General features: G+C 50.4%; 1 protein-coding gene across 1 annotated transcript; it reads left to right on the top strand.

Moving 5' to 3' along the window:
• Positions 1 to 3,571: 3,571 nt before the first annotated feature.
• On the top strand, positions 3,572 to 16,663 carry LOC119207004 (SPRY domain-containing SOCS box protein 4-like). The gene is made up of 3 exons (XM_037457673.2): positions 3,572 to 3,914; positions 12,594 to 13,436; positions 15,768 to 16,663. The coding sequence occupies exons 2-3, from the start codon at positions 12,728 to 12,730 to the stop codon at positions 15,893 to 15,895; spliced, it is 837 nt and encodes a 278-aa protein (XP_037313570.2). The 5' UTR covers positions 3,572 to 3,914; positions 12,594 to 12,727; the 3' UTR covers positions 15,896 to 16,663.
• Positions 16,664 to 18,407: the final 1,744 nt, after the last annotated feature.

Raw genomic sequence — 18,407 nt, 5'->3', positions numbered from 1 at the left:
GATTCGTCATGTTTAATGTTTTCTCTCATGCGAATTGAGAAAAGAAAAAAAAACGATGAAAACAGGAGACGATATTCATGAAAGGAAAGCAGTGTTTCCTGGTGGATCCAAATGGCTGTGACTCATTTGCCTGAAGCCCCAGTCAGAGGGCCTCTGTTGGATCGCAGGGCAGATAACAGCCAGGGCTCCTTCGTGCCCTTTGCAGTGACCTCTGAAGATCGGCTGCACTAAAACTAGGTATCATGAGGTCTCTTTATGGTTTAATACTTCATCTCTAGGAGCGCCTAATTTGCCGAAATATTTGATAGTGAAATAACCCCCATAATAACTATCTTCTATAATATGGAACAAGTCGACTCCGTCAGCATCCTGTTCTATCTCCCCATGCCTCTATGTTTATTCCTCTTTTTCTCATGTTGATGCAAGGTGAGGCCTCATATTTTATATTTTTTTACTGCCTGAAGAAGAGAATCTATTTACTTGTTTATATCCTCTTTGTTGATCTTTCAGGTCTTTGGCTTAGATGAATCACCCTGTGTTTAATGTCATATTGCTGTAGTTCCTGGAGACCACGTCTGCAGAAATGCACAGTTATGGAAAGTTTTCATGAATGGGCCTAAAATGTCTGCAAGAGGGAGGCCTCGAAAAACAGTTTGACACCGGGACAGAACATTTCCCATGTTACAGCACCAAAGTCCCTCATTGGTAGCAACTCTACTTTCATTATACCATTTTAGACATCACCTCTATTCATTGTCATAGTCAAACATTACCAGGCCAAACACATCCCTCATAGATCTGCCCGTCTCTGTTGTTTACCAAATGCCCCCCATCTCTGTGATTCTGATTGACTGTCAGATTGTCCTTATGACATCAGTCAATAGCAGTTGTTTAGGGTTGCAAATATAGGAAACGATTACTTTAAATGAATGTGTGTATTTAGTTGCTTGGCTGTCTGTGCTGCATCACAGGGTGAAACAGATCCCAGAACAGCTGGACAGTGTTGTTGGATCACTGTTACGTCGTTGCACCAGCTGCTGTTGAAGTAGAAGCGGATTCCCCCTGCTGGAGAGCTCCGTGTCGCGGTCCGCTCCGAGCAGCTCGAAGCCCGCCAGCTGGAGCGCGGAGTCCGGTATCGATCCACAGAGCCAGGTCTCTGGGAAGCACAAAACAGAGGATGTAGAAAAGTCTCTGTCTCTTCTCCCCAGCAGCTGAAGTTCGTCCAGTCTGTTGCTCAGTGACACGTTGGAGAGAAAGATGGCCGTCAGCGGTGTGCGAGAATCAACGAGCCAAGAGACCGATCCATTTACAGGGTTCATAAAAGGAGAACATATATTTTACATATTTTCTGCTGTATATTGGGGGGGGAACAGATTGGTCCTTTCTTAATATTGGGAGGGACACGACCCCCCCAATGGATGCGTGGTTACGCCTATGGTTGTACTTATGCTGCACTCTTGTCAGAACCACGAGCTGTCGGGTGGAGACAAAAATTTGTCGGCCTACGGGTCGTAATTTTTGTTCACAGACACGTAATTTGAGATACAGTATCAAGAACCTGGCAAAAAAAAATTACAGTGTCGGTGGATCGGTGCCAACGCGGCTGCTACACCTCCTCTGCTGGAAAATAACGTTGTAATCGTCACCCCAGTTGCCAGTAAAAATGTGATGTATATTTTTGTGAGCTAAGAACGGCATCATGGACGAGAAAAAAACTCACGGAAAAAAAATCAGGACAACATAGTGCAAGGAATAAAATAAAATATAATGCTATGGGTTAGTAATCTAAAGCTATGGGTTAGTTAAAAAAAATAATTACAAAAAAATAAAGTGGAACAGGTGAAAGTGTTTGTGCATGTTGTGTATGGAGCAGTCTCTCTGTCGTCCAAAAGCTGCAGACGGGCAGAAACGCGCGAATCCTAACCGACGCTGGGACAGACAATAGAAAGTTTGCTCTTACACAACACCGAATGCACTGCACGCACACACAGACACACACAGCAACGGGCTCTGAGTCATGTTTTCAGTTGGAACGGAAGAGATGAACTTTCTAACTTAATGAGTAACAGACACTTCTGCTGTCTGTAGCAACAGGGAGTTGGCAAGATTCAAAAGGAATACGGTAACTGATACTGTGACCGCTGCCGTTAGCTTAGCACAAACACTGGAAACAGAGGGGAAACATAGCATGGCCTCGTGGAGGGAACTAAATAGATCTGCCTGTCCCAGCACCTCCGAAGCGCGTCGACCGTCTCACTCAACTCCCTGTGAGAAAATGAATAGGCACATTTGGTAAAAATGTTTCACACCTACTTCCCTTCCCTCCATGACTCACTGCAAAGGAGAGAAGCAAATCATTTCTTTATTTTAACCCTGACAGGCAAGTGGCGTTCCCCGCTGTGTTAAACCCATCCACCTCAATCATCCGGTGCTCTCTGGAGTGGCTTTCGGGGCCAGCTCCTTGGGGAGATGATGGCTTAGTTTTCACAATGAGGCTGGTTTCATCCAGGCCTTTATTACTAACAGAGCCTGCTCGTAACTAAATCAGCCGCCGTTAGAGGCGGGATGCACATCAAATAGGTAAGGACAAGCTTGAAAAGCTAGATGTTCACCACTAGTCAGATATAAAAAGAACGTGCAGTTGCACAAGTGTGGGCTTTGCATTGTGGGCGGGGTCGCCGTGGTGACAGCGTAACCATGTGAGCACTAATTAACAAACCCCAGAGTTAATCTCATTAGGATGAGCTTGTGTTCATGGTGAGTGGTATCATATGTGGGGGAGTGTGAGGAGGGGGTAAAGCTCGCTTAGCCATTAGCTTGGATTTAATCCGTAAAATACAGCTGCTCCTACTCAAGGACTCTTCAAAATTATACATGGATTATGTTCAAACATAACAAGTGTTAAAACACGAGTAATTTACATCTCCAATATATGTTAAATTCATTCATATTTTCTTTCGTATTCTTTTAATTCATAAGAAAAATTGATTCAGTGTGCAATGGAGAGTAATCACTTGTTTTCAAAATCATCAACATCATCAACATAACATCAATATAACAAACAATATCTCAAAATTAGGACTCAGCAAGTATGACTCATTAGATAATGTGTTATAATTGTGACATTTTAAGTAATTATTTTACAATACTCTAAAGACTTCTCTTCAAACACAACAAACGGGCCATGAATAAGGACAGAATAAAACGTAAAGTCAAAAGCATAAAGTTGGATCCACCCTGCGTCAGGTTTCTGTAAAACCATAAGCTTACCGGAAGCTTAGTGCTGATTCTTACAAAATAAAAGCACACAATTAGCCAGGTCTTCGGGAGTAAGTGGCTTCACGCAACATTAAAACACACACAAAACGTCACGCAGCGTCAATAAAACGAAACCCCCTCAACCTGAAAACGTTATTTGGCCTCGAGAAGTATTTTTTCTCCGGGAAAGTCGTGACCGGAAACCGTCCATTACCGTTACGTTCCGCCTTGACGCCGGTCACCTTTCCGTGATCCCGACACCCCCCCCCCCCCCTCTCCCTCTCCTCCCTCCTCCCTCCTCCAGCCAATCAGCGGGCGCCGGAGACGCAGCGGCGGCGGTAGCGTGCACGGGGAGCGGGCGGCAGGAACAAAGAAGAGCCGCTCCGGCCGGTCGCGCGTGTTTTTGGGAAACGACCCGTCGGTTCGCTCCGTTCAGCGCGGAAGGACGTTTCCGCTTCTTCGCCGCGGGAGTTTGGTGCCTCGCTTCGCGGGCGGAGGCTCTCTGTCCCCCGGTGACGGTGGAGGAAACTTGACGTCGTTTTTTTTTTTTAATTTTTTCTCCTTCTTTTGGTCCGGTCGCCTTTTCTCTAAACCCCATTTTTTCCTGATAATTCGTTTGCCCTTTTGGATTTTCTGGTGGCGAGAGGTACCGAGAGGTGAGTTCACCACTTTTATCTTCCCCGAAAACCAGCTGTAGAAGAATCGAGTTGGTGTGTGTTTTCTTTTTTTTTTTTTTTTTTGGTTGTTTCAAACTTTTCTCTCTTTTTCTTCTGCGTTAAACGACATCTTGAGCAAAGTGCTTTCCCACCAAACTCCGTTAAACACCGTGTCAACGCACTGCTTCTCGCCTCTTTCGACCAAACATAACCGCACATTCGATGCGTTTGCTTGGGGGGCATCTTTCCTGTTTTTTGGCGTAATTCGGACAAAAGAAATAGTCCCACCGGGGGGGGGGGGGGGGGCGGAAGTAGTTGCGTTGTTTGGTCTGTGAGCTGAACAGGTAGAACTGGTGCTGCAGCATCGTGCGCGCGAGGCCCTATCGAGGAAAGGCCGTTTTACCCCCGGATTAATGCGCCCAAACACCACAAAGTGACCGGTTACCCCCCCCCCCCCCCCCCTCACTCAAGGTGTGTAGAAGTTGCCCTTTTATGAGTTTTCAACAAACTCTCTTTTATCTCCCCGAGCAAAGGCTTCCATGATCCCAGGTGAGCAAAACGAGGCTCCCTCCTGCCCCCCCCCCCCCCCCCCCTCAGCAGCAGGGCAAGGTGGACTATTTTACTTCAGGTTTGGATTTCAGTGAGCCTCTTCATACAAAGGGCCTAATGCTTCTACCGACACCATCTGGTTTGCCCCCCCCCCCTCCCCCAGGCATTGGCAGGCCCAGATAGTGCTATGATGACGATCTGTGTGGGTGGAGCGCAGCAGATGGGGAGAGGTGGAGGACGTCAGCTGGCTGATGTGGTGTCTTTTAACATGGACCACTCAACGTAGGAGATCCATTCTCAAACCCACCAGCTGAGGGTTTGACCCCCCCCCCCTCCCCTCCTGGGACCAGGCTGACACAGTTGACCCCGGGGTTTTCACCGCCTGGGTGGGTGGCACCAACGTGGCCAGGCTCAGGGTATTCAGGGGTCAGAAGTGGAGGTCTCTGCTGTGTTGGATCCGGGGTAAGAGTGAGTTCATGGTGTACATTTCTTGAGTCTTCATCAGTACAGCATTGGGTTGTAAATACATTTTAGTCCATTTACCACCTTCCACTGGCCAAATTCAACCAACCAACCAACGGGTGACGTCACGGTGACTTTAATCCACCTCTGGTCTGACTAAACTAGAAGTAAAACTACAACATCTCCCCCCCTCCCTCCTTCCCTGGGGCCGACAGGGGCCTCGCGAGTTCCTGCTGCATCACGTCTGTAAACGTTAGAAATATTATATGCTGTCACCGTCAGGAGGAGCTGCGCGCTGTAGCTATCTATCGCGATTCCGCTGCAGTTGCAGACACACACACACACACACACACACACACACACCCGGAGCTCCTGGTTGCTGACTCTGCAGAAATGTAAATGTTGTAAAATCTCGTTAAGATCAAGGCGGGGTCTCGCGGGACGGCGTGTCCCCTTTAAAGGTGTTTCGCGCTGTGTAATAGAATCCTCACACCAAATTGGATTGCTTTATTTATTTATTTTTTTACTTGTTTCCATGCTAGTGTTTTATCTTTTTTTTTTTTTTTTTTTTTTTGCAATAACTAGTTTGGATGAGTGTCATCGATGGAGAATAATTGTTCCTGGAGGGGAAAAACTGCAAAGTGTCGCTCTGCTTTCATGTGTTCAGCTGATTTTTCTTCAGGAGAAACTGGTCCCGATTTGAAGGGCGAACGAGTGACACTTTTATGTTCTGACTCCAAACGGAGCGCGGTGAACATTTGTGCCGAATTGGAGTGCAACCGCTTTCTGACGTTCTTCATCTTTAATTGAAGAACGTTGTCACTGCCTTCAGACGGCGCACCCTCCCCTCTTTGAAATGCCTTCCGCCCGTCGTGGTCCTGCCTCTTTTTTTTATTTTTAAGGCACCATCACAGCCGTAGTTTGCTGCACATGCCGCTGCCGGGTGAGATTGGATTCTGGTCCCTCGCTTCAGGCAGATGACGGATGTTCCTCCCCGCAGAGGGAGGGCGCAGATATATACGTTTTTATCTCTCACACCTGAGAAGGACGTGGTTCAACGCGCCGCTCCTCCTGGAAGAAGTTTCCGCCCACTCGTGTTTTTTTTCTTTTTTCTCTCTCCACCTGCCGCAACGAAGCCGAGCCGCCAGCTGCCGCGAATGAAAACTGCCCCTGACCCCGCGCTGCCGAACCTCCTGTGGCAACAAGCCGCGTGCGCTGGAATGAAGGGGAGTCGGGTACTTGTACGTTGTGGCGTTGTGCAGAATGGAGCTGCTCAGCCGCTGATGGGGGGTCAGCGGCGTTGTGGGCGCGGGGGAGACTGAGCCGTCGCGTTGAATAGCGGCGTGATCAATGGGCCGTTGCTGGAGCGGTGGCTTCAACCGGCTTTACAAATGTTCTCCTCAGAGACTCGATCCTTCAGATGAGTGAAAGACGACGAGTTCTGCACGCCTCGAGGCCGCCAACAGTCCGACGGACTCCACCTTTGCGTCGGCGTGGCAACAACAACAACAACGTGACGGCCTGAGGAAGATTCTTTTTAATATTCACGACGCGTGAGGTGTTCCTCATTCCGAACACGCCGGAGCTGAAAATTGATTATTTAAACCGGAGGCTCCAGAGGCGGTGATCAATAGTAGAGCTGCAGCGGCTCCCTCGCGGTTCTTTGCAAACTTTTTAAAAAAACGTATTCTTGTGTTGGAACAAACGCAAGGCGTGTTGCAAAAGTTGGACACTTGACTGACAGTTGCCATCACACCCGTTGCCGTGGCGATCCACCGCTCCTTTAACCTCTTTCACGGGTTCATCCGTCCGTCTGGTTCTCTGGCTGCTGAGAATGCGCCATGTTCGTGCATTCTTGTATTGCCATATAAAGTGGCTATTTGGATATCAGCACATCATTGAAATGACTAGGAAATGGTTGTATTTACGTTAAAATACATCCCAAGATGAATAAAATCGTGTTTACTCGGATAAAAATGAGTCCTCTTGGTGTTTTTGGACCGAAGGGACATCCTTTGATGAACGGTCTGTGGCCTCAACTGGCTCCAATTATTGAATTGGGAGATGAAGAGCGGCGTCATGGCAGCATCCTGCACATGCTTCCGTTTTCCACCTCTTTTAAACCGTCGAGTCGTACCACGCACGCCGCGTTTCGTTCACCCGTTGGAGCCGGCGGATGCGTCTCACCCCTGAACACCCGGTGGATCAGGTGAAAGCCCAGGTGCAGTCCTCTGAGGTCGGGGGGGGGGGGACGACGACTAGTTTGTCTCTCGAGGTTAAGATCAAAGCAGCGCAGACACTTTTTCACGCCTGTGTCCATTTTATTTTTCTTCTTGTTGCATTTTTAATTAGAGGTCTGCGGCCCGTTAAGCCACCCGAGCTCATGCACACACGCCGCGCCTGACTGGAGCGGTTTTCTCAAGGGGGGCCGGGGGTGGGGGGGTAAAATGAGGCCGGCAGCTCGGCAACGGCTCATCGTGCTAATTCATCCCGACAAGATTGAGGCGGCACTTTCTGATCCACTGACGTGCCGTTTCTTACCGAAGGCCCGTCAGGACCGGGTCGGCTGAAAGGCGCCGTTTTTGGAAAAGCTGCGGATGTCGACCTGGATTTATTCGGGGCGTTCTTGTTCCTATCCCGGTCTGTCTCAAAAGCGGAGAAGCCGAGATGAGGCCTTTTTTAATTAAATAGAATTAGAAGTGGTGTGAAAGTGTTCCAGTGTGAGGAGGACGGATGTAAAGATGGTGGTTCTTTAAAGCCCTTTTCATCAAACCTATTTAGTGGTTCGTTCCTATACGTCACGCAGCTAAGGGACCTTATTCCCTGCAGAAGGACGGCTTTCATAACGCATGACCGTTTAAAATGACTTTGGCACAGCGGGGATTAGTTTTCGCTGCTGTTAACAAGAAAATTGGAATCCGCAGGTCAAAAAAAAAAAAAAAAGCCTGCAAGAAAATTGGAAATTGGGACATCTCCGGCCATTTCTATTATTCCTCCTCAGAGAATCAAGGGGGCCGGCGATTGGTTCCTCAAATGAAAAGTTGAAGAGCTCTGATGCCACAATAATCAACAGATGTGGTTTTCCGTACTGGTGTGGTTTTCTGCACTGGTGTGGTTTTCTGTACTGGTGTGGACGCACATTCTCGACTTTGTGTTCCGGCCGTCAGGTGCACAAAGGGCAGCGCGTCGCGTCCCGGAGGCTCTCGGTCCGCAGCTCTTGACAATCTTCGGGCTTGAGGTGCTGAGTATTCTGGGGGATTTATTTGGTGGTCTCTCGGGAGGGAGGGGGGGGCCCCCTTGCTGATAAATGCCCCCTCTTTCCACCAAACATCATTATAGCGGTCACATAGTTAAAAGCCTGTCGTGGAGCACGTTAAGTTGCACTTCCCCGAGTGTTCGTGAGCCAATTTGAAGCAGTTGCTGCTCTCTTTATCATCTCGCGGGTGAGCAGATGTGGATGAGGACCCCGTCATGTAAGCCCCCCCCCCCCTGCTGTCTGTGCAGACCTCAATCACACACACCATCAGGCTTTTTACCAGCAGTTCAATCAGTGCTCTGTAATGTTCTTTTTATTATTAAGTACCGTTTCCTAGTGAGCTGCACACCTTCAACATCTTTGGAAGCTCTGAGGGCAATTTTAAACATTTAATCAATGTGAGAAGCTCCCCATAATCACACCATTGTTGCTATCAGAACCCCCCCCCTCCCCCCCCCCTCCTCACGCACTCCGGGCCATCTCCTCCCTTGTCTCATTTCAATGCACAATAACCAGCCCATGGATGGCAGAACACGGTGTACTGGGTGGGTTTGGTGTGCTGGGCAGCGCTGATGCACAAAGGGAACCAGGTTGCTGGGAGACTTTCATTGGCTTTCTATTATTCAGAGCCGGATTACAGAAGCCTCCTTTCCTCCGTGACGCAAGTCACTCTTTTTTTTGTTGTTGTTTTTTTTGGTTCCGTGAATGCGTGCGTGTGCAGACGCCTCGGACTCTACTGAAGTTTGAAGCAACGCTTTGTGAGAGGAGGAATTCATTCAATGCAGCAGAGCTCCTCATTTGCACCTCCGGCCTGATTAAACTCCCCTTAAAATGTGCCGAGCATCAGGCTCCAGAATGTTCCTTCCCCCCCCAGGATCGTCTCTGATCCTCCCCCGAACCTCCACCCCCACTCCTACGTAAACCGTATGAGTCTTTCTATCCCAACAGGAAGTAGCCAGATCCTTTTTTTTTTTTTTTTTTTTTGTTTATTGTGACCTTTTGCCCCCGTTGGCTCGGCAGAGACGCTCATTTCTCAGGAAGCCGCCACTCGGGCGGATCACGAGAGGTGAGCTTCCCACGCGGCCTGCTCCTCCACCTCAGCACGTCTCTCCCTCTGTAGCCTGATCCGACCTGTTCTCGGCTTACCTGGAGGCGGGACTGAACCCGGGGGGGGGGGGGGGGGGGGCGCTAAATGCCGCAGCGGGAGTTTGGGCTCCGGTTTTCGTCCCCCGAAGGCCTTTTAGTCACTGACCCCCACCTTGCTGCGGCGCCCTCGTCAAACCGACAATTCATGATTCGAAGCAATCGCCCCGCCGCCGTTGGACTGCGGGAGGAAACCCGAGCCCCCGCCGGTGCTGAGGCGGTGAAAAAAAACAAAAATGAATGTTGCCACATGGGAATGAAAAGGTTCTTTTTCTCTCCGACAGCCGGGCAGACGCTTTGTTTGGATTGCGGCGCTGCGTCTTGTGGACACAACGACGCACACGAAAGCGCCGGCTTCGGCTGGCGCGATTTCCAACACGTGGTCGCCAGCAAATACTGGAGCGGAGGCGGCTGCTCGTCCTCAGCTGCTGGGGGGGGTGGCGGCGGCGTCTCTTGTCTGGGCGGCAGGAAGTCATTTGGTCAAAAGGGTCCATTACTGAGCGGCTGGCTAGACTTTTCGATCCGTACATTGTAAAGTAGTCCATGTACTTTATGGGGATGTTGGGGGGGGGGGGTTATTTTATTAAATCTTAAATCTGCAACTGGAAACAAAGCCTAAGAAGCCATTTCAATAGAAACCTTCAACGTGGCCCTGAATGAACCTTTTTTTTTAGCCTTGAACCAGATGGTGTAAAAGAAGCCATGATTGAGGAGGCCGGAGAGGCTTCAGGACTCTTTTTAAAAACCTGGTTCAAGCCGCGATGTTTCTTCGAATAATGCAGCGGGGGCGGAATGTGACGCGAGCAAGAAAACCCGCCCGAGGTCCGAGGTGGTACTCCACGTTCAGAAGAGGCGGCTTGCGTTTCTCTTGTGGTTCTTTTTCAGGAGCTTCCAGTCTTTCACTTATTATTTCCTCATCACCCAGTTGCTGCTCTTTTGTCCTTTTCCCAAAAAAAACCCTCAGTCTCCCCCTGCAAAACAAAAGCCGCCCTTCAGCCCGGATGGGAATAGTTGAATCTGTTGTGAATGTCTTTTTTTAAATTTACTGGCTGAGCAAAAGCCCCAGTGCGGTTTGCCTGCGCGAGTTAATTGGAGGCCACGTTGGTTTAATAAACTCAGAATATGGCATGAAACACGGAGCAGACCCAGAGGAATGCTGCTCTGCTTTTGCTGATGGGGAGGAGGAGGAGGAGGAGGAGGAGCTTCATTGTCTCCCAGTGGAGAACGTTGCGATGAAGAGAAGCATGGATTAATTGGTAGTGAGATGAAAAATGTGTCCGTTTGTCACGGTGAACATCAAAAAGTGACTCTAGAAGCCAATGAGTGGTTAGTGCTCTGTGGGGAGGAGATAGCGCTTTGTGGGAGGAGTTGGTTATCTGTGGGGAGGAGCTGGCTCTTTGTGGGAGGGGTCTGTTATCTGTGGGGAGGAGTTAGCGCTTTGTGGGAGGAGTCTGTTATCTGTGGGGAGGAGCTGGCTCTTTGTGGGAGGGGTCTGTTATCTGTGGGGAGGAGATAGCGCTTTGTGGGAGGAGTCGGTTATCTGTGGGGAGGAGATAGCGCTTTGTGGGAGGGGTCTGTTATCTGTGGGGAGGAGTTAGCGCTTTGTGGGAGGAGTCTGTTATCTGTGGGGAGGAGCTGGCTCTCTGTGGGAAGAGTTTTGTGTTTTTGTGCTACTTGTGGAACCCGTTGGAGCGGCCCTCCCCCCTCCCCCGTCTCCCTGCCTCTCCCTCCTCCCTCCAGCAGCTGTTTTCCTGCCTTAGCTGAGACCTGGAGCTGGGCTGTCTCCCCCCTCCCGGGGAGCCAGTGTTTCCCTGGTTGCTAGGCAGCGGCCTCCTGTTGACGTTGCCGTGTGAGAGCCGCCTGACTGTTTTTTTTTTTTTTCCGGAGCAACTCTTTGGTGGTGAGACTTCTCTTCTCCTCACCCGACCTCTTCTTCACTAAGTGATGGTAAAACAAGAGGATCCTGGATTTATTTTTAAGTAGTAGTGATGCATTTATCTGCTGTTGAGGCTGCATTCCACACGCCGCAATAAGAACTCCAGCTTCTTACTCAATCCGATCGTTTTGGTTCCCCCGCGTTTTGCCTCCGAATGTCTCCGATAAAGAATTCAGCGCGGCGGAGCATCACAAGTGTGAGTGATGTAGAGGTGGGAGGGAGGGAGGGAGGGAGGGAGTTGATTGACAGCTTTCTGGATGGTGTTCCACTGCTGCACCCATCCAGTTCAGTCCTGACTCATAATTACACTCCACGTAGCCGGAGCTGAGTGGGTGTGCCTCTCAAACGAGGGGTTTCGGAAGAAATCGCTTATTTTGGGTACTTGGTACTAACCGAGGCCTAATAAACGGTAATATGTGTCAAAATCTATATACACTATATGCAGGCGTGTCAGATTGTAGGAGGTGGACATCCTCGATGAAATGACTGATCGGTTTGTTGTCCTTTACTCCGTCACATTTCTTAAAAAATCCATTCAAGAGCCTGTGGCTGATATTTAACTTGTATAAAGCACACAAGGAAAGGTCAAAGGTCACCCTTATCATCTAGTATGCAATGCATGCACCAGCTTCCCTCTGAGCGGTCCACTCATTTCTCTCCACACACACACACACACACACACACACACACACACACACACTCTGTTAGGGGGGAGCGGTCGTGCACCTGTGTCCGTGCTCATAGGCGTGTCGTCATATTTTTTCAAAGCGTTGATGAAACGGATATTTCTTTTGTATTTAATCTGAGAGCAGGCACGTCTCATCCTGTCATGGTTTCTCTGTCCTCTCCCCTGGGGGGTTTGACACAATCACACCGTCACTCACCCGCTCTCCTTGTGGACCTCACCCCTTTTTCTTCTAAAGGTTTCACTCTGCACCCTCGTTTTTTTTGTTGTTTTTTGTGTGTTGAGGCGTAAACCCGCTGGACGTGTTCCCGCCGCTGTGACAAAGCGCCTCATCGCCCCCAACTGAAGAATCAACACTTGTTAGTCAGCCAACGGCCCTTTTTGAGAGGAGGGGTCGCATGAAGGCCTCCTGCAGTCGGGGGCCGTTTTTAGGATCTGAGATCCCGGTTTACTGTCGGCTTATGAGTGGATTCCCTTTTGAGGGCAGATAAGAATCACTGTTCCAGCGGTAAATTAGAGACAGGGTCACGTTTTCCTTATAATGACCCTGAATTTATCCTTAATCTTTGCCACCCCCCCACACACACCCACCCCTCCCCAACTTCATGTCGCTTCCTCAAAGAGCAGTTTTCATTCTGTGCTTTTCAGGAGTTCCCTCCGGCTGCGAGGACCCGCCGTGTCACCGCTGCGCTCATGAGGTAACGTCTGGACCTCGTGTCCCCCCCCCCCCCCCTCCCCCTCATTACCATATTCCCCCCCACACCCCTCGGACCCACCCAGCCATGGGCCAGAAGATCTCCGGCAGCATCAAGTCGGTGGACGTACGCGGGGAGCCGTCGTACCGGCCGGTGCGGCGCGAGCTGCGGGGCCCGGACTTCTGCCGCCCCCCCCGGCTGGACCTGCTACTGGACATGCCGGCGGCGAGCCCCGAGGCCCAGCTCCGCCACGCCTGGAACCCGGACGACCGCTCGCTCAACGTCTTCGTGAAGGAGGACGACAGGCTGACGTTCCACCGCCACCCGGTGGCGCAGAGCACGGACTGCATCCGCGGCAAGGTGGGCTACACCCGGGGGCTCCACGCCTGGACGCTCCACTGGCCGGCCAGGCAGCGGGGCACCCACGCCGTGGTGGGCGTGGCCTCCGCCGAGGCGTCGCTGCACTCGGTGGGCTACACGGCGCTGGTGGGCGCCGACGGCGAGTCCTGGGGCTGGGACCTGGGTCGCAACAGGCTCTACCACGACGGGAAGAACCGGCCGGCCTCCGCGGCGGCGCCCACGTACCCCGGCTTCCTGGCGCCGGACGAGTCCTTCGTGCTGCCGGACTCGCTGACCGTCGTACTGGACATGGACGAAGGGACGCTGAGCTTCATGGTGGACGGACAGTACCTGGGAGTGGCCTTCAGGGGGCTGAAAGGCCGCAGGCTGTTTCCCATCGTCAGCGCCGTGTGGGGCCACTGTGAGGTTTCTATTCGCTACGTCAACGGGCTGGATCGTAAGTCACACACACACACACACACACACTGCAGTTCCATCAGCTATTTGGATCAATGGTTAAAGGCTTTGATCAAACGGTCCGTTCCTCCTGGTGGTGTTTTTGTGATGCGTTTGAGGTAAAGGCTTCCTCTTCAGCCCAATGGCCATAAAAGAGACGCATCAGAGTATCCTTCAGGGCGGGGCTTACTGTGATTGACAGCTGCTAGAGCCGGATGTGTGTGTGTCTTTGTCAATGTTCCTCTCCTGCCGCTGCGCTTTCCTTTAAGTTCTATCAGGCTGCCACGAACACACACACACACACACACACACACACACACACACACACACACACGGCTCCATGCCACGGACACAGTGTCCCCGGGCCGCTGCGTGCAACATGCAGACTGTGTGTGTGTGTGTGTGTGTGTGTGTGTGTGTGTGTGTGTGTGTGTGTGTGTGTTGACAGCAGCAGAGGGGAATGCTGGATGATGTCCCAGTGTGCCTCTGAGCTCAGCGTCTGGCCCTCTGTAGTGGAAAACATTAGGGGGGGGTGGGGGGGGGGGGGTTAAGCTTCAAGAGAAACTCCACCGTTGTCACATTTTATAGCCAGTTTACAAACTGCTTCATATCTGAAGCAGGTTCGACAACAGCGTTTCCTTTTTTTTGTGTGTGTCTCCAGTCTGAGAAATGGCCTCAGGTCACGTGTTAGGTCAACTTAACATTTGACTAACTTTGAACAATCAGTTTCTGTTGCATTGTGGGCGATTGATGTGGGAGGAAGAGTCAGACTGTGGCTGCATTTGTTTTGTTCTGATCTCTCGTAGCCATTTGTTTCTTTCTCCTTCGGACACACGAGGGACGAGCGTGAGGCGCAAAATAATGGCGGCATCAATATTTATGCTTGGAGGAGACGTTTCCTTCCATTCTCCCTGAGAGGCGAGGAGAGTCCCCCCCCCCCCTCCCCCCTCCTTTGACGTGTGTGTGTGTGTGTGTGTGTGTGTAAATGTACTGCAGAAGGGAGGAACTGTTGCTGCTGTGTATTTGCAGTCTCACCTCAGTGACGGCAGACTAACCGCCGCCGCCCCCCCCCCCCCCCCCCCCTTAGTGATGAAGTGTTAAGGCGGTGATGTGTGCCAGAGGCCTCCGCAGTCCAGCAGTGTGTCCTTAAGCGCACTTTCCCACCCGCCATCTCCTCTTCGGTGGGCCGTCCTTTACAGAGAGACCTGAGAGGGAGGTGCAGAGACCGGGATGAGGAATGGTGGGCGGGGCTTATAGCTTTACTGCCGCCCCCCCCCCCTCTTGATCCCCTAATTAAAAGCATCACGTCATACTCTGTCACGTGCTACGCGTAAGGTTAAGACTGATTAATGGCTGTGAGCTGATGTGTGGAATCACATAGTGGGATTTCCTTTTTTGCAAAATGGTCAGAGTCCCTTCTGGAGGCTTTTATTGTGAAAGGTAATATGGCTTTTTGAAAAGGCCTGGTTCAGAACACAGAGCCGTCAAGTTAAAGTTGTTTTATTATCACTGGATTAGTTTTGAATGCCTTTAAAAAAACCAAAGATAAAGTCTGACGCCGTGAATTATTGATGACGCAGTTTCAGGGTCTTTTGACAAAACGATGGCGCCATCAATGAATCACAGCATGAAGACGTCCCGTGACGTGACGTCTTATGAATAAAGTGTGTGTGTGTGTGTGTGTGTGTGTGTGTGTGTGTGTGTGTGTGTGTGTGTGTGTGTGTGTGTGTGTGTGTGTGTGTGTGTGTGTGTGTGTGTGTGTGTGTGTGTGTGTGTGTGTGTGTGTGTGTGTGTGTGTGTGTGTGTGTGTGTGTGTGTGTGTGTGTGTTCTGAACAGCAGGATCTCAGCTCCACCAGACGGTGCCTCCAGGTGGAGCAGCTTGACGTCCCAAAGGGACGGCAGTTTAGAGTCTGTTTCTGTTGGGACACACACACATCACTTGGGGTGGGGGAGGGGGGGGGGGGTTGTGTTGCCACGTTAGTGCTGCTCCTCTCTCTGCTCGTGACACACAGCCGAGGCGCTGATTAAATATTCCCGGGTGTCACAGATGGCGTCTCCTCGCCAGCGGTGGCGGGAAGACTTTTGGACCGGTGCAGTCCCCCCCCCCGAATGCACAGGATGGGTCGCATGTACGCCACTGTGCTTCGCGCGGCGCCGGAGTCGTGCCTTAAATCTCGGGGACGAGCAGACGGGTCGTTGCGTGTTGAGGTTCACGCAAGCTGTCGCTGTGAGAGAGAGAGAATATGTAAACAGGCCTGTTTAATAAAGAAAAGAAATTCACGAATGAATAAATATTCATGTGTCTTTCTGCCCCCCCCCCCTCCTCCACAGCGGAGCCCCTCCCCCTCATGGACCTGTGCAGGCGAGCAGCTCGACTGGCTCTTGGCAGAGAGCGCATCCATCACATCGACGCCCTCCCTCTGCCGCAGACGCTGAAGAACTACCTCCAGTACCAGTGACCCCCCCCCCCCCCCCCCCACACACACACACACACACACTGGGATGGGGAGGTGCTCTCTGACTAGGGGGGGGGGGGCTTCTGTTTACGACTTTTGGGCGTCGTCCAGCTTTGAATGTTTTATCTGGTTTTGTCTTTTAAATCCGAATGATTGAAACGAGGGACGAACCGACGAGCTTCCTTCTGAGAGAATGTTGGTGTTTATATTTAGATTCCAACTACACAGCAGGCCGTGAGGGGGGGCTCTGTTAGTGTGTACACAGTACACATGGATTACACACAGTGTTTCATGTGTACACAAACACAGCCTCAGTTGACAGGTGGTTACCCCCAGGCTTCCCCCCCCCCCCCGAATCTCTGTCTCTCTCCTCTCATCACGCGCTCCAGTTTGATTTAAGCCTCCAGCATGTTTGAATGGGGGGGGGGGGGGTTTGTCTGGCTGCTGTTAGATTACAATTCATCGGCTGAAGTTGTGTGTTTGTCGCTGTGAGACGGAAACACGCACACATAACATGTCAACCCCCCCCCCCCACGCACACAAACTCACTCAAGTTTTTAATGCTGCTTTTCCATCTTTTTATTCCATCATTTTTAAACCCGTGTGATTTTTTTTTTTCTATGCCTGATTATGTTTTCACGATGTTCTGGTTTTGAGATGTTTCTTTCATGTCACTGTGTGCATCTCCTCGTAGTCACACGTATTTTAAATGAGTCAAATGTGCTGCCATGAGAAGCTTTTAAACGTGAATAAAGAAACTCTGCTCAAGTCGCTCTGCTGTCGTTTTTATACAGAATAGAGATATTATAGAGATCCAATCTGTGGTTTTAGAGTTAAGCCAGCTGAACCCCCCCTCCCCCCCTTTTTGAACACAGTTGTTGAAATAACATGAAATCCATTAGTGTTTTGTATCAGGGCCCCCCCTATTCTTTCCTTCCAGAGGGGAGATGACTGAAAGTTCCTGGAACAAACTCTGGGGGGGGGGGGGGTTTAATGTAATTTAACAATTGAATAATGACTGAGATGGCTCCATTAGATGAGGATTCTAACCACATCTGGCTGAACTCTGCTCCAGAACATCGGATCTGCTGCTGCGTGTGATTGATCCCCAGCAGCCCGTCTGCCTCAGCGCGTGGTGCTGTTCAATAATGCACGACCCCCCCCCCCCCCCTCCCCCAGCCGGGATTCGAACCACCAACCTCGTACCACCAACCTTTGAGTGTTTCATCCTTGAGACCGTGTGAGATGTCTAGACTTCAAAGTGACCAGGTGGATGTACCAAGTTTCATTAGACGCTTTGAGCTCTGGATGGAGCCTTAAATTCCACATGCGCAACAGCGGCTCAGCTCAGTGACGTCACACCTCGCGCCACCATTCACCTTCCCCCTTCACCTTCTCACGTCTTCAACTTACTGTTGAACTCGTTGAACGTTTCTATTTACGTTTCTTCAGCGTAAAAGGTGTGAGTGATAAGTTCCGGTGCTCGTTGATGACGTCACAGGCTTCGCATTGTGCCCACTGCACGGTGTGCGCAGGCAGCCAATGACAGCAGGGGCTCGGGGATCACGTGACTTCTTCAACCGTCGTCGTGGTTCTGGTGTTTTTATTGACATATTCAGGATCATATTATATATTTCAGGGTGAATACTAACGTAAACACTGCAGTTGACGCGGTCCCGGTGAACGGGTGATTGACGGGTCACATTTTGCATTCATTACAAACCCATGAAGCACATTAAATTCATTTGTGGGACAATCTGCACGTGATGTGACGTCACATTTGACTCGGGATTGATCGGCTGCTCGAGACGGGTTCAGCTTTTGCCTCGTGACTGCTGCCCCCCCCCCGCGGTGACACGTGCTCACTACAAGCACAAGACAACCACACGTCCAAGAGGCGCTGCGGGGATTCGTCACTGCAAACATGAACTTTAAGAACAATTGATGGAGTAAATACTTTTGAGATGTATCAATTAATAGTTCGATCATTGCAATGAAATGAATGGACAATCATTTCAACTACAACGTAAGAATTTAATTTTGAAATAGTAGTACTTTGTGTTACATTGCGTCATATTGAACAGGTGGTTTTAATTCAATGAACAAATGATCTTTTTGGGTATTGTGTCCAAGCAATTGCAAAAAAATGTTTAAAAAAAACATGAGTTTTGTATTAAGTGTTTTGAAAAAATGGCATCAAGGTTCTGAAATTTACGGCAAAGTGAAAAAAACTATGACTATTCAGTCCTCTGGAGGACCAAAGCTGCGTCCACTCGGGATCCCCCCCACTTTGCTCCTGCCCCCCCCCCCCCCCCCCCCCCCCCAAAGGGGCGCTGTGTGATAGTGCAGTCTTTCCAATGTCCGCTAGATGGAGACAAACCAGTGATTGTAGATTCAAATTGTCATTGGCGCTTCCGGCAGAGAGATGACGTCGTGTTATAATTAATTACACGCTTTAGATTTATTGGAAACACATTGAAAAATCCAATCTGACTTTTGGTTCAGCTACAAAACT

Source organism: Pungitius pungitius, unplaced genomic scaffold (assembly GCF_949316345.1).
Source record: "Pungitius pungitius unplaced genomic scaffold, fPunPun2.1 scaffold_60, whole genome shotgun sequence".
NCBI lineage: Eukaryota > Metazoa > Chordata > Actinopteri > Perciformes > Gasterosteidae > Pungitius > Pungitius pungitius.
Note: the sequence above shows the minus strand (reverse complement) of the source record. Positions and strands in the feature narration are given on the sequence as shown.

Coding starts and splice junctions, on each gene's coding strand:
- LOC119207004 (XM_037457673.2), top strand. CDS start 12,728: ATGGGCCAGAAGATCTCCGGCAGCATCAAGTCGGTGGACGTACGCGGG. Junction 13,437..15,767: donor CTACGTCAACGGGCTGGATC/GTAAGTCACACA, acceptor CCTCCTCCACAG/CGGAGCCCCTCCCCCTCATG.